The sequence below is a fragment of the Pteronotus mesoamericanus genome, unplaced genomic scaffold (genome assembly GCF_021234165.1).
Source record: "Pteronotus mesoamericanus isolate MK-2021 breed Mesoamerican mustached bat unplaced genomic scaffold, CSHL_Meso_final contig_221, whole genome shotgun sequence".
NCBI classification, from domain to species: Eukaryota; Metazoa; Chordata; class Mammalia; order Chiroptera; family Mormoopidae; genus Pteronotus; species Pteronotus mesoamericanus.
The window spans coordinates 2,933,985-2,945,725 of record NW_026555092.1 but is presented as its reverse complement, the minus strand read 5'-3'; the positions used below and the strand labels follow the sequence as shown (position 1 = coordinate 2,945,725).

Here is an 11,741-nt window from a genome sequence, read left to right as displayed (position 1 = left end):
CGGCTCAGCCAGCTCAAAGTTAAAAAGAAGTGGCTCTTCCCAGCTTCCTGCAGCTTCTTCTTCCTGCTCGCTGTGCTCATGACTGGCTGCTTCCTGTGGCAGTACCACCTCCCCAAGCTGAAGTCTGGTGAGTGCAGAAACATCCTTGAGTTTCTCCCCACCCACGTGGTCCTTGCGGGCTTTGAGCTGCCACTCCTGATCCGGGGTTCTGGGGGACTCTCATAACCTCCACTGAGACTGCAACTGTAACTGTGCATCTTTGGGTCAGTCACATGATCTCTCTGAGCCTTGATGTCCTTGTGTATAAAATGAGAGTCCTAATGCCACCCCTAAACAAAGTGATTTATTCTTTCTCATGAGTCTGTGGGCTGGCTGGCAGGTGTTGCTGCTGGTCTAACCTGAACTCTTTCCAATGCAGCAGGCAAGTCAGCTGGGAGAGCTCCTGTGGATTCTCCTTCTCAAGACCGCTATCCCAGGCTTGTCCAGGAGGGGGCAATACTCTCAGTGAGCAAAGGACCATTAAGACCTAATTTTGGAAGGCTCAGGATCAATGATCAATTCTGCCTCATTCTTTTGGCTAAAGCAAGTCACAAAGCCAGCCAGAGTCGAGAGGTGTGAGCAGCTAAAAGAGTTCATGGCCACAGTGAACCTCCAGGCTTGTCTCAGCTCTGGGTAGTCTCAGGAAGGATTTGAAGAGGGTGCAGCTCCTCTGGGTGCTGGGACCCTTACCGTCCCCACACTGTCCTCAGTGGGTGAGGGGAGGTCTGGGGGCCGTTGTGATGATCTTGCAGCCTGAATCCTGCTCTGCCAAGGTCCCCCCCAACCCCCCGCCCCGGGATTCCAAGGGAGCCCTATGGTCAGATCATAGCAGAGTGAGGCTCAAGTTCCCCACGCCCAGATGCATGGCTTGGTGATAGAACAGACTGCCCCTTGTAGTTTATGCCTGAAGGCTAAGTGGGGCCCAAGTCCACTTTTCCACCCAAACATATAATCAGAACTGGACACAGAGAGACAGGCAGACACACATGGCTGAGCCTGCCTCAAGGGGCTGGAACTCTACGTCTGCTGATCCCATGGAAGGAGGAAGTTGGTTGTGCAGGAGAGAAGGGCTGCCACTGGGAACTGTGGCCTAAGTGGTATCCTGAAGGTCAAGCAGCAGCTGGCATGTGTGGAATTGTCCCTTCGCTGGGCATACTCTGCACTTTGCCCCTTGATACCCATGGCTGGTCTCTGCACCCTGGTATCTCCTGGTGAGGCTATTGCCAGCTGGGAGGGTTGGTCCTAAGGTATGGCTCTGGCCACCTTCCCACCTCCCCACCTCCTCTAGGGTGACTCCTAGACTCCTGTCCTGATCTCTGTCCCCTTCTCACCATGTGCTGTCCCCTCCAGGTTCCCTAGGACCAGAAGCAACCTCTGCCCCCGTGAGGATGTGTCCCCAGCACCCTGAGCCTGTGCCTCTGGCCCACCCACTCCCTGTGTTGAAGGAGGCCCTGGAAAAGGTCAGTGATGACCCAGGAGTGGGTGTGTTTGGCCTGAGTGATAGAGACGGGGGTATACTCTCTGCGCTGGGAGCAACATTCATTAATTCATCATGTAATTTTTGAGCACTTACCTACTCTATGCTAGACACCAGGGACAGGACAACAAGATACTGCCCTGTTCTTAAGAAGAAGTTACTAGTCTGGAAGTGAGGGAACACTCAAGACACTAAACACGTATAACACAGGGGTAAGAGTGAGGACAGAGAAAGTTTAGGGGGCTGCGGGGCACAAAGGAGCTGACCTTGGGGTCAGGGAAGGCTTCTGGAGGAAGTGGTGTCTAAGCTGAGGGTGAACAGCAGGAGATACCCAGGTGATGTGCATGTGAATAGTAAGGGGCGGGGTGGTTAGTGAAGGGTGTGCTCAGGATACAGGGAACAGCGTGGTGTGGTCCGAGGCCCAGAGTCAGCAGAGTAGGTGCAAGGCACGTACAGAGAACTATGAGGAAATTCAGTCTGTTGGGGCCACGGGCAGAGGGAGGAGAAAGAGGAGATTGGAGAGGATGACAGCATATAACACAGAGGCCACTGCAAAATAATTAAACGCACATGGCCCACAACATAACGTTTACCACTGAGGACGGCCTAACAGCAGAGGGGGCTGTCAGCTAGCTCTGGTCTGTGCCAGGCCCCACCCCCTGGGGTCACTCACCTTAGGAGACAAACCGATGAGACATGGTCAGAAGTGTATGAGCAGCAGTGTGGCGGGGGGATTTGCCACTGTCACCCAAGGAGCAGCTAAAGGGAAGGAAATTGATGCTTTGACATAAGAGAAGCGTAGGCCAGTGCAGAGTGGCACAGCCGCTGTCTGCAAATGCAGGAAAAGCTTTTGTGAGGGAAAGGGCACAGAAGGGTGCCATGTGGCTCCCCGGTGGAGGGGATTAGGGGTCATAGGAAGGAAAGAAAAAGCGACAATAATAGCCGTGGCTGCCTTTTGGTTGGCACCTGGTATGTGCTAACCTCTGTGTGAATACCTTGTGACTCGCTATCTATAGAGGAACAAACTGAGCTTCAGACAGGCAAAGTTAGTGCAGGGCAGAAGCTACAGGTGGACAGAACTCAACCCAGGACATGTAAAATCATTTGGCAAGAAGGTCTGGCAGTCCATTAAGAATGGGGACTGGAGTTAGCATGGGGTTCTAACACTAGTTCCGTTAGCCATTAGTCACTTGGACAAGTCACTGCGTATGTCTCATGGACTCGGTTTTCTCATCTGTAAAATGGGGAGAAATTAGCACTGACTTATGAGGATTAAATGAGACAATATAGGAAAATCACTTTATACCGTACGTGGCACATTCTAAATGCCAGGATATGTTAGCTGTTGCCACTACCATGACACTTCATCTTTGAAAAGAATGAGGTATTTTCAATAAATGTTCAAAGAGAACTTAGGGGCCTTCCAGAAATAGTGAATTCTCTAACACTAGGGCATCAGACTAGGCCTATCGGCAGGTTTCTAGGGCATCAGACAAGGAAGGATTTGACTAGATCAGTACTTTTGTCTCCTTCTTTCTTTTATGTTTTGCCAAGGAAATGTTTTTGTGAAAAAAAATCTCATGAGGAAGCCCCACATATAGAACAGATTCTAAGGGGGCTGCTCTGGTTGCGGCCAGGTTGGGGCCTGCTCCATGGGCGTTGTTTGAGACCCCAAGGTCTGCAGGCTCCCTGGGCTCCCCTCCAGCAACGGGGTGAGGGGAAAACGGAGAGGAGCCAGGCAGGGGGTCTGTGTGCAGGGTGTGGTGTGGGAAGGGGCCGGTGTGCAGGTGATAGGTGGGCGTGTCTCTGCACCCACACTCTGAGCCTCCTGCTCTTCCCCTCCCAGGTGGACGGGATCCTGCGTGGGGCTCTGTCTGCCCCAGGGCTGGCCGCCATATCTGCAGTTGTCATCCACAATGACACCGTGCTCTGGACTGGGAACTTCGGGAAGAAGAATGGCTCAGACCCGGCTTCTGGGCCCCCCGATGAGTCCACCATGTACCGGTCAGCTGGGCGACCTCCAGGGTCCTGGGGAGAGGGTGAAGGATGGGAGGATGGAGGGACTTAGGAGTGAGGGGGACTCAAGAGAGTCATGAATGGGGAGGGGTGTCCAAGCTGTCAGGGACCTTTATTAAGTTCTGACAATTTTTAAAAAATATTTTATTTTATTTATTTATTTAAAAAATACTTTATTTATTTATTTTTAGAGAGAGGGGAAGGGAGGGAGAGAGGGAGAGAAACATCAGTGTGTGGTTGCCTCTCATGTGCCCCATCCTGGGGACCTGGCCTGCAACCCAGGCATGTGCCCTGACTGGGAATCAAACTGGTAACCCTTTGGTTCACAGGCCGGCACTCAATCCACTGAGCCACACCAGTCAGGGCTAAAAATTTTATTTACTTATTTTTAGAGAGAGAGGAAGAGAGGAAGAGAAACAATGTGTGGTTGCCTCTCACGCCCCTTCTGGGGACCTGGCCTGCTTCCCGAGCATGTGCCCTGACTGGGAATCGCACCAGCGACCCTTTGGTTTGCAGGCTGGCACTCAATCCACTGAGCCACACCAGCCAGGGCTAAGTCCTGACAACTTAATGATGAGGAGACTGAGGTCCAGAAGGACCCGTGAGTGCCCAACATCACACCACAGGGGTAACAGGTTAGGAAGGAATCCCTTCTGGAGAGCTCTGAGCCCCAAACCTCCCTGACTAGAAGAGGCTCCCTTGTGTCTCGTCCCTCCTTCACCTCCATGTGCCACAGTGGAACCATAACCAGTGCTGGGCTCTTGCCCCAGGTCCCTGCCACCTGGCAGCAGCCGCCCAGATGGAAGCCAGTGGGGGACACTCTGCTGCACACCCAGAGTCCCCCCTCCTAGGTTTTGCCTGCAGGCTCCTTAAAGCTCATAGTGCACAGTGAGCACACTGGCTGCCAGAGAAACTGTGAGGATTACAGCAGTTCCGTTCACACCTCACACTGCGCCATTCACATTGGGGCCAAGCACAGGGACAACAAGCATACTTTCGGTCACTTACTGAGCACTCGTTACCTGCCAGGTATGTTGTCAAATACTTGATGTGCACAATCTAGTCAGATCCTTTTTACAACCTGTGACATGGACAAGGAAACTGAATCTCAGAAAGTCTGGTACTTGCCTAAGGCCACTCAGCCAGCGAGAGGCAGAGGCATGACCTCCCAGAGGCCTGTGCCACAGTGGGAAGGCCCTGGGAGGGGGCTGCCATGAGGCAGATGCTCAAGAGTATCCATCCAACCCAGCCCCACTGCCTCTGGTATATTCTCAAGCAGCCCAAATCCAGTTCTACAGAGGCTGGTGAACTTCCGTGTGAGCCACTGAATAAGGTGGAGTCAGAGCTTTCCTAGAACGCTAGAAAGTTGGAGGCTGGGGTGCAGGGTTGAGATGGGTTGTGGGCCAACAGGCTGTCCCCTGTGCCCCCAACACTGCCCAGGATCTCCAGTGTCTCCAAGATCTTTCCAGTCCTCATGCTGTACCGCCTGTGGGAGGAGGGCACCGTAGCCTCTCTAGATGACCCCCTGGAGCGGTACGCCAGCACCTTCACCATCAACAACCCGCTGGGCGTGGCATCAGCTCCCCGGCGAGAGAGCCTGATGGATGGGCTGGAGGAGATGGGCCCAGCCCCAAGGCCTTCGCCCGTCACCCTCCGAAGGATGGCCAGCCAGCTCTCAGGTGAGTGGTTCTGAACTTATCTTGGTTGGCCCCAAACATTTCAGGTGGGGGAACTGAGGAGCAGACTCTCATCCAGCCAGGCTGGGACCATCCTCTGCACTGCTTTCTGAACTGGCTGTAGCTCCCTCTTTCCCTCCCTGGGCAGCAGGCTAGGGGTGGAAAGATCTAGTGAGGTAAAAGCTGAGGTGATGCTTGGGACCTCAGATCAAGTGGACAAATCAAGATCAGTTGGTAGGCCAAAAGCAAGTTGACATGTCAAGATCTGCTTATTAGGTAAAGAACAAGTCAATATTTGTAGACAATTCTCTAATGAAGACCTAATTTCCCTTAATATATAAAGATCACCTACAAATCAATATGGAGACCAACAGCCCAGCAGAAAAATGGGTAAAGGATGGGAACAGAATAGGCAGGTCACAGAAAAGGAACTACAAATGGCTCTTAAAAATATTTAAAAAATTAAAAGATGCTCAACTTCATTCATAACAAAATAAATGCAAATTAAAACTACTGAGAGGCATTTTCCCCCTTTCAAGTTGGCAAAGACCCAAATGCCAGGTGTGCTGAGCTGGTAGGCTTATGATGAAATGGGCCCTCTCATACACTAGTGGTGGGGATTTAAGTTGGTGCACCCTGTAGGGAGGGCACTTGGTAATATCTATCACAATTAAAAATGTATATATCCTTGGACCTAGAAACTACACTTCTAGGGAATTCTCTTACAGGTGTATTCACACATGTAGTAAGGAGGTATGTATATCATTATTCACTACAGCACTGTAAGAGCAAAAGATTGAAACCACCTAAATATCTATAAATAGGGGAATGAATTAATAAAATATGACATAGCTAAACAGTCAAATGCTCTGTAGCCTTAAAAAAAGGTGTTATGTATTGAGATAGAATAATATACAATGTTAAGTGGGAAAAAAGCTCATACCATATGTTGTATGCTACCATATGTATAAATAATACATACACATATAATGCATATATGTATATGCATAACACAGGTGTAATGTAGATATACCACACACATACGTGTGTGTGTGTGTGTGTGTGTATCAATACCTTTGGAAGGGAACTAAAGAGATTGATATACTGGGTTGCACCCTGGGAGCGGAATTGGGTGGCTGGGGAATTGGGTGGTTGGGGAGAGCGTAGGAGAAAAAATTTTCCTCATGTACCCTTTGGTGTCTTTTGAATTTTGAATAATGTAAATGATTACTTATTAAAAATAAATTATATGATGATAATAATAATAGTGGTGATGCAATAAGCCACTATGAAATTGACATGATGGAAGGGCAGGAGCAGGCTGGGGTACTGGGCAGCACCGGATCAGGACGGGCTGGATGCTGAGGGGTAGCCCTGGAAGCTTCTGCAGGACCCTCCATTGGCCTATATGTCCATCTGCCACCTGTGACTGAGGAGGGTCGGTTTAAAGAAGGGGTGAATGACCCAGCCAAGGGGGAGAAGGCAGGCACCATGCGCTTCACCCCCAAATGCCTTTTATTGCTCATATTTGCAGTCATCAATCTATCACACCAAAGGGTGGGAATTCTTCACAAGTGCCCACAGTTTTATCAATTTGCAAAGTGAGTTCAGACCTGTTTTAATCTGACTCCAGGGCTCCCTCTAGGGGTGTGTTGTGGATTGTTCTTCAATTACACGCAAGGAACCCAGCCCAGGGCTCTAAGTGTTTGGTCATGTCTCCTCTTAGCCCAAAGGGGCCAGATGAGCATATAGCAGCTTGAATAACTCCGTTCTAGGCTCTCAATGTCTTTTATGATTGACCCCCATCCTAATCTAGAGCTTTCTCCCATTTTTGGAGCTTTTCATCCATTCTCTTTATTAAGTCTTGCAGCATCTCATAGGAAAACCACCGCAGGTGCTTCAGCCCACTTAAAGATGAGCAAACAGAGGCTCAGAGAGGTAAAGCACATGGTCTGAGGTCACACAGCAAAAAGTCCTATAGTCAGAACTTAGATCCAGAGCTTGGGCCTCCATCCCCCAGTTGCTCAGGCCAAGTCTTGAAGTCATCCTCATAGCTCTCTCTCCCACATCCTCCACACCCTCTCTAATAGCAAATTCTGCTGGATCCTCTCTCAGGATATGTCCAGAACCCATCCACTCCTCACCACCTCCACTGCTAGCACCCTCGTCTAAACCGTCATCATTTAAACATGGAATTTTGCAAGTGTGCCAACAGGCTTCCCTGCTTCTGCCATTGCCCCCAGATGTCTGTGTTCACACAGCAGCCAGAGCAAGCTTGATAAAATAGGTGTCAGATTACATCACTCCTCTGCTCAAGACCCCTGCAGCGGCCTATCCCACCCAGGGAAGAAGCCAAGTCCTTCCGGTAGCCTGTAGTACCCTCTAGGATCTGGTACCCACACCTGCAATATCTCTCACCTCCAAAGTCTCCCCGACTCTTGCTCCTCTCCAGCCACACTGGCTGTTCCATGCTATTCCTCAAACATGCCAAGACATCTCTGCCTCAGGACCTTTGCCCTTGCTGTTCCCTCTGCCTTCTCCAGGTCTCACCTTCTCAAGGGTCACCTCTGCAAAGTCTTCCTCTGACCAAACTGTTTTTCTCCATAGCATAAATATTTATTTGCTTGTTGTCTGTCCCCTCTGCTAGAATGTAAACTCCACATGGGCAGCGACTTTGTTCACTATTGAATCTCTGGTACCCAGAACAGTCCTTGGAACCAGAGGCTTGAAATCTATTGTTGAGTGGATGGATGGAAAGAACCCAATCCTGTGATCCTTCCAATACTAGTAACATCTAATACACAGAAAAGTCCAGTGGTTAGTAGAGCCAGTCCATAAAGCTGTTTGACCACTGATGTCAAGAACTGTATGGAATCAAACTCCTACAGTTGACGGTAACTATTTTTTGAGCAGTTACCATGACCAAGCACTACGCTAAGCTTTTTTTATTTCACCTAATCCTCGCATCATCCCTATGATAGGGGAATTATTTCACTCACGGTATGGAGGAGGGGACTGGGGCTTGAGAGGTTAAGTGGCTTGCCCAGTGAAACACAAACAAGGTTAGAGTCCACCCTAGACTATTTTTTAGATGGTTTTGTTGTCATCTTTCAACCGACGGAAGGTGGGGGGCAGTGCACCGAAAGGCCCATCATCCCACACTCGGCGGGCCCCGCAGGCCTGACCACTGCTCCTCCCCAGGGCTGCCCAGAAGGCTCCGATCCACTTCGCTGCTGTGGAGGGGCAGCACCCAGGATGCCCTGAGCCTGCTCAAGGATGACGTGCTGGTAGCGGACCCGGGAACCAGGTGAGGAGTGCACCCGGGTGCTCTGCCAATCACAAGAGACACATCTGCCCTGGGATAGAGACTGCATCACCTCATCCTGGGGGGTCAGAGCCAGAAGAGACCCCGGGGGTCACTGAATACAACCCCTATTCCACAGATGGAAAGACTGAGGCCCAGAGAGGGGTGGTACAGCAAGGCGGGTTCTGTTTGAACTTCGAGTTCTTTCCAATCAACGCAACATTCATCAAGCACCTACTCTGTGCCCCCGAATGTGCTAAAATGAAACCCAGCAGCAAACAAATCCAACCCGGTCCCTCCTCATAGAGCTTGTGTTCGTGTGAGTCACCAGTGAGCATTCTCATCAGCGAACAGATGAGCAAGATAAATACAGATTCTGTAAAGTCCATCATGGAAATAAATGGGATACTGATGAGACAGGCAGCGCAGAGCTGGGTGGCCACTGAAGAGAAGCCCAGCTGCGGGAGCAGAGGGGCCGGACAGAGGACAGCTGGCACCCCCCTGCCTCGGAGGCACCCTGCCAGGCCTGTAGGCCCTTTTTGGGGGGGTGGGGAGAGGAGATGCCCCTTTTTCAAATTGGCCCCTCTGCTTCTCCGACTGCTGAACCTCAGGCCCCCCTTCCCTGGGGAAGAAAGGGCCCTGGTAATAATTAGGCGCCTGTGCGCTGCGGTCCTGCCTTCGGCTCTGCCACTAACCTGGCGTGTGACCTTGGAGGAGGCACTTGGCCTCTTGGAACCTCCCTGTCCTTGTCTGTAAAACAGAGAGGTCGCACTGGAGCTCAGGGATGTCTAAAAGGATTTGTGGATGCTGGAATTGCTCCTCCTGCGGAAAAGCAGAGAGATGTCTTATCGATGATTGGTGTATGCCAAGGCCAGGGAGAAGGGAGGTGTGAATCCTGCCTCCAGTTTCTTATCCTTGAGCTACATGATGGCTGTAATTCTCCCCTTCCCCCAGAACAGTCTCAGACTCTAGTTTTGCATTTGCTAAAATAAATCATACTAGAGTGTGAAGGACCAACAAGATTTGTTTTACCAGGTACATTGCCCAGCCCCATTTTCTCCCTACCTGCTGTGAGACCCGGGGCAAGTTTTTGCCCCTCTCTGGGCCTTCCTCCTTCCGGATGTAGAATTAATGATCCTTCTGCTGGGTCTGACCACCTGGGATGCAGCGAAGCAGGTTCCTTCGCCCACTGACCCAGTCCAGTGAAACTCTGGTGGCAGTTCTGACAGTCTGAGCAGGTGGGAAGGGGCTGTTGAGGGTCTGGAGATGTTCATCCTCGGCTGCATCCGGTTTCTACCTCTCCTGTTCCAGGTGCCATTACAGCACCCTGGCCTTCTCGCTTCTGGCCCATGTCCTGGCAGCCCACACGGCTCAGGGTGACTACCAGCGCTGGATCTTGGAGAACGTGCTGGAGCCGCTGGGGATGGCAGACACCGGCTTCGACCTCACCCCTCCTGTCTGCGCCCGCTTGGCGGCTGGCTTCTACGGCAGTGGCCGGCCGGCACCGCTCTACGACCTGGGTTGGTACCGCCCGTCAGGCCAAATGTACTCCACCCCTGCCGACCTAGCCAAGCTGGCCATGGCGCTCCTGGGCAGCGGGCCCCAGCGGATCCTTGGGCCCGAGGCGTCCAAGACACTGCTGGTGCCGCTGCTGGCCTGCCCAGGCGCCTACTTCGCCAATGAGACTGGCACCCCTTGGGAATTCCATTCTCAAAGGGGCTACCGCGTGGTCCGAAAGGACGGCGACTTGGACGGCTACGCCGCCACCTTCTCCCTGGTGCCACCGCTGCGCCTGGGCCTGGTGCTGCTGCTGGCCGGGCCGCGGCCACCTGGGCCCGACCTGGTGGCGCAGGCCTACGACGTGCTCCTGCCGGCCATGGAGAAAGTCCTCCGGGAGGCCGAGCACAGCCCAGCCCCGCCACCCAGCGTGCGCCCTTTCACGGGCTACTTCACCTTCGCCAACCAGACCTTCTACGAGGTGCGTGCGGGACCTGCTGGCGAGCTGCGCCTGCGCCAGTTTGGACCCCGTGTCGAGGCGCTGGTCCCCGCGGCGTTCCGCACGTTGGCGCTGCGCCACCTGCGTGGCCGCGTCTTCCAGCTGCACGTGGCCCGCGAGTTCCCGTGCGCGCTGCCACTCGGGGACACCTGGCTCTCCCTGGAGGCCCAGCACGGGCAGCTCGTCAACTTCTACCCCCTGGACCGCCACGGGCTGTCTCCGGGCTTTGATGTGCCGGGCCTTAACACGTACCGGGTGCTGCGGCTAGTGCGCAAGCCCGTGTTCAAGACCCAGTGACCCCAGGCTCTGTCCGGAGCATCCCCTGCCTCACCATCCAGTTTTCCAACCTAGGTTTGGAATGTATGGCGACAGGGATGTCTAATAGAGAAACCGAGTAGTTGACAAAATGGGGTAGGGCAGAGCTACTCCAAGTGTGATTCTGGGGCCACTGCTGGTTTGCGAAATGTTTGTTATCCACGGGGTCACAAGTGACATGAGTTTCTAGCGGTTTCTAAATGTCGATCGGTCAGCTAAGTACTTTTGTCTCAGACAACAATTTGATCTTTAAAACAGTTAAAAGCAGAACTATTCGGGGGGCGGTGACACCCTTGAGTCCTGCGGAAGATACCCTGCGTACCTGGACCTCAGGGCTGCGCAGAGCAGCGTTTGAAGAACCCCCAGCCCGTGCCCCTTCCAAGGGAAGGAGCGGAAGGGCCTTCTGCATTTGTGCTTCCTCAGACTCTCATGTGGCTGCCGCCTGCTCATCCTTTAGCTCTCTGCTCAAATTCTCCTCTCCAGAGAAGCCTTCCCTGCCACTCTGTCTAGAGTCCGCCACTGTCCCAGACTGCACCACCGAGACCCACTGGATTCTTTCCCAGCACTTTGGGCGATTTGCCATTATTTCATTTACTTGCTCAAATAAGCATTGTAGAGTTCAGGAAAGCAGAAACTTCACCTCTCCTGCTCCAAGGTGTGACCCCAGGGCCTGGCACAGGGCCCGGCATGAGAACGCACTCAAGAGATGTCTGTTGGATGCATGAATGAGGCTCAGAGAGGGGAAGCAACTTGCCTTCACCACAGGGGGAGATAGGGACAGAGCCAGGATGAAGGTCGAGGCTGCTGACAGTCTCCCGTCAGCTGGCCCCTGGCGCAGGGTTAGTGGTCACTACGGGCAGCTGGGAGGGGCGCTGGGACTGCTCAGGGACAGACATGTTAAGAGCTGTCACAGTAAAC

At 52.6% G+C, this 11,741-nt stretch overlaps 1 protein-coding gene across 1 annotated transcript; it reads left to right on the top strand.

Moving 5' to 3' along the window:
* LACTBL1 (lactamase beta like 1) lies at positions 1-10,805 on the top strand. Its single transcript, XM_054571463.1, has 6 exons — positions 1-127; positions 1,390-1,499; positions 3,363-3,520; positions 4,973-5,211; positions 8,410-8,515; positions 9,824-10,805. Exons 1-6 carry the CDS (start codon positions 79-81, stop codon positions 10,803-10,805), a joined length of 1,644 nt encoding a protein of 547 aa, XP_054427438.1. The 5' UTR covers positions 1-78.
* The last annotated feature ends 936 nt before the right edge of the window (positions 10,806-11,741 follow it).

Bases quoted from the DNA above. Each gene is read 5' to 3' on its own strand.
- LACTBL1 (XM_054571463.1), top strand. From the start codon at position 79: ATGACTGGCTGCTTCCTGTGGCAGTACCACCTCCCCAAGCTGAAGTCT. The intron at 128-1,389 runs GTGAGTGCAGAA...TGTCCCCTCCAG, and splicing joins CCTCCCCAAGCTGAAGTCTG to GTTCCCTAGGACCAGAAGCA. The intron at 5,212-8,409 runs GTGAGTGGTTCT...GCTCCTCCCCAG, and splicing joins GATGGCCAGCCAGCTCTCAG to GGCTGCCCAGAAGGCTCCGA.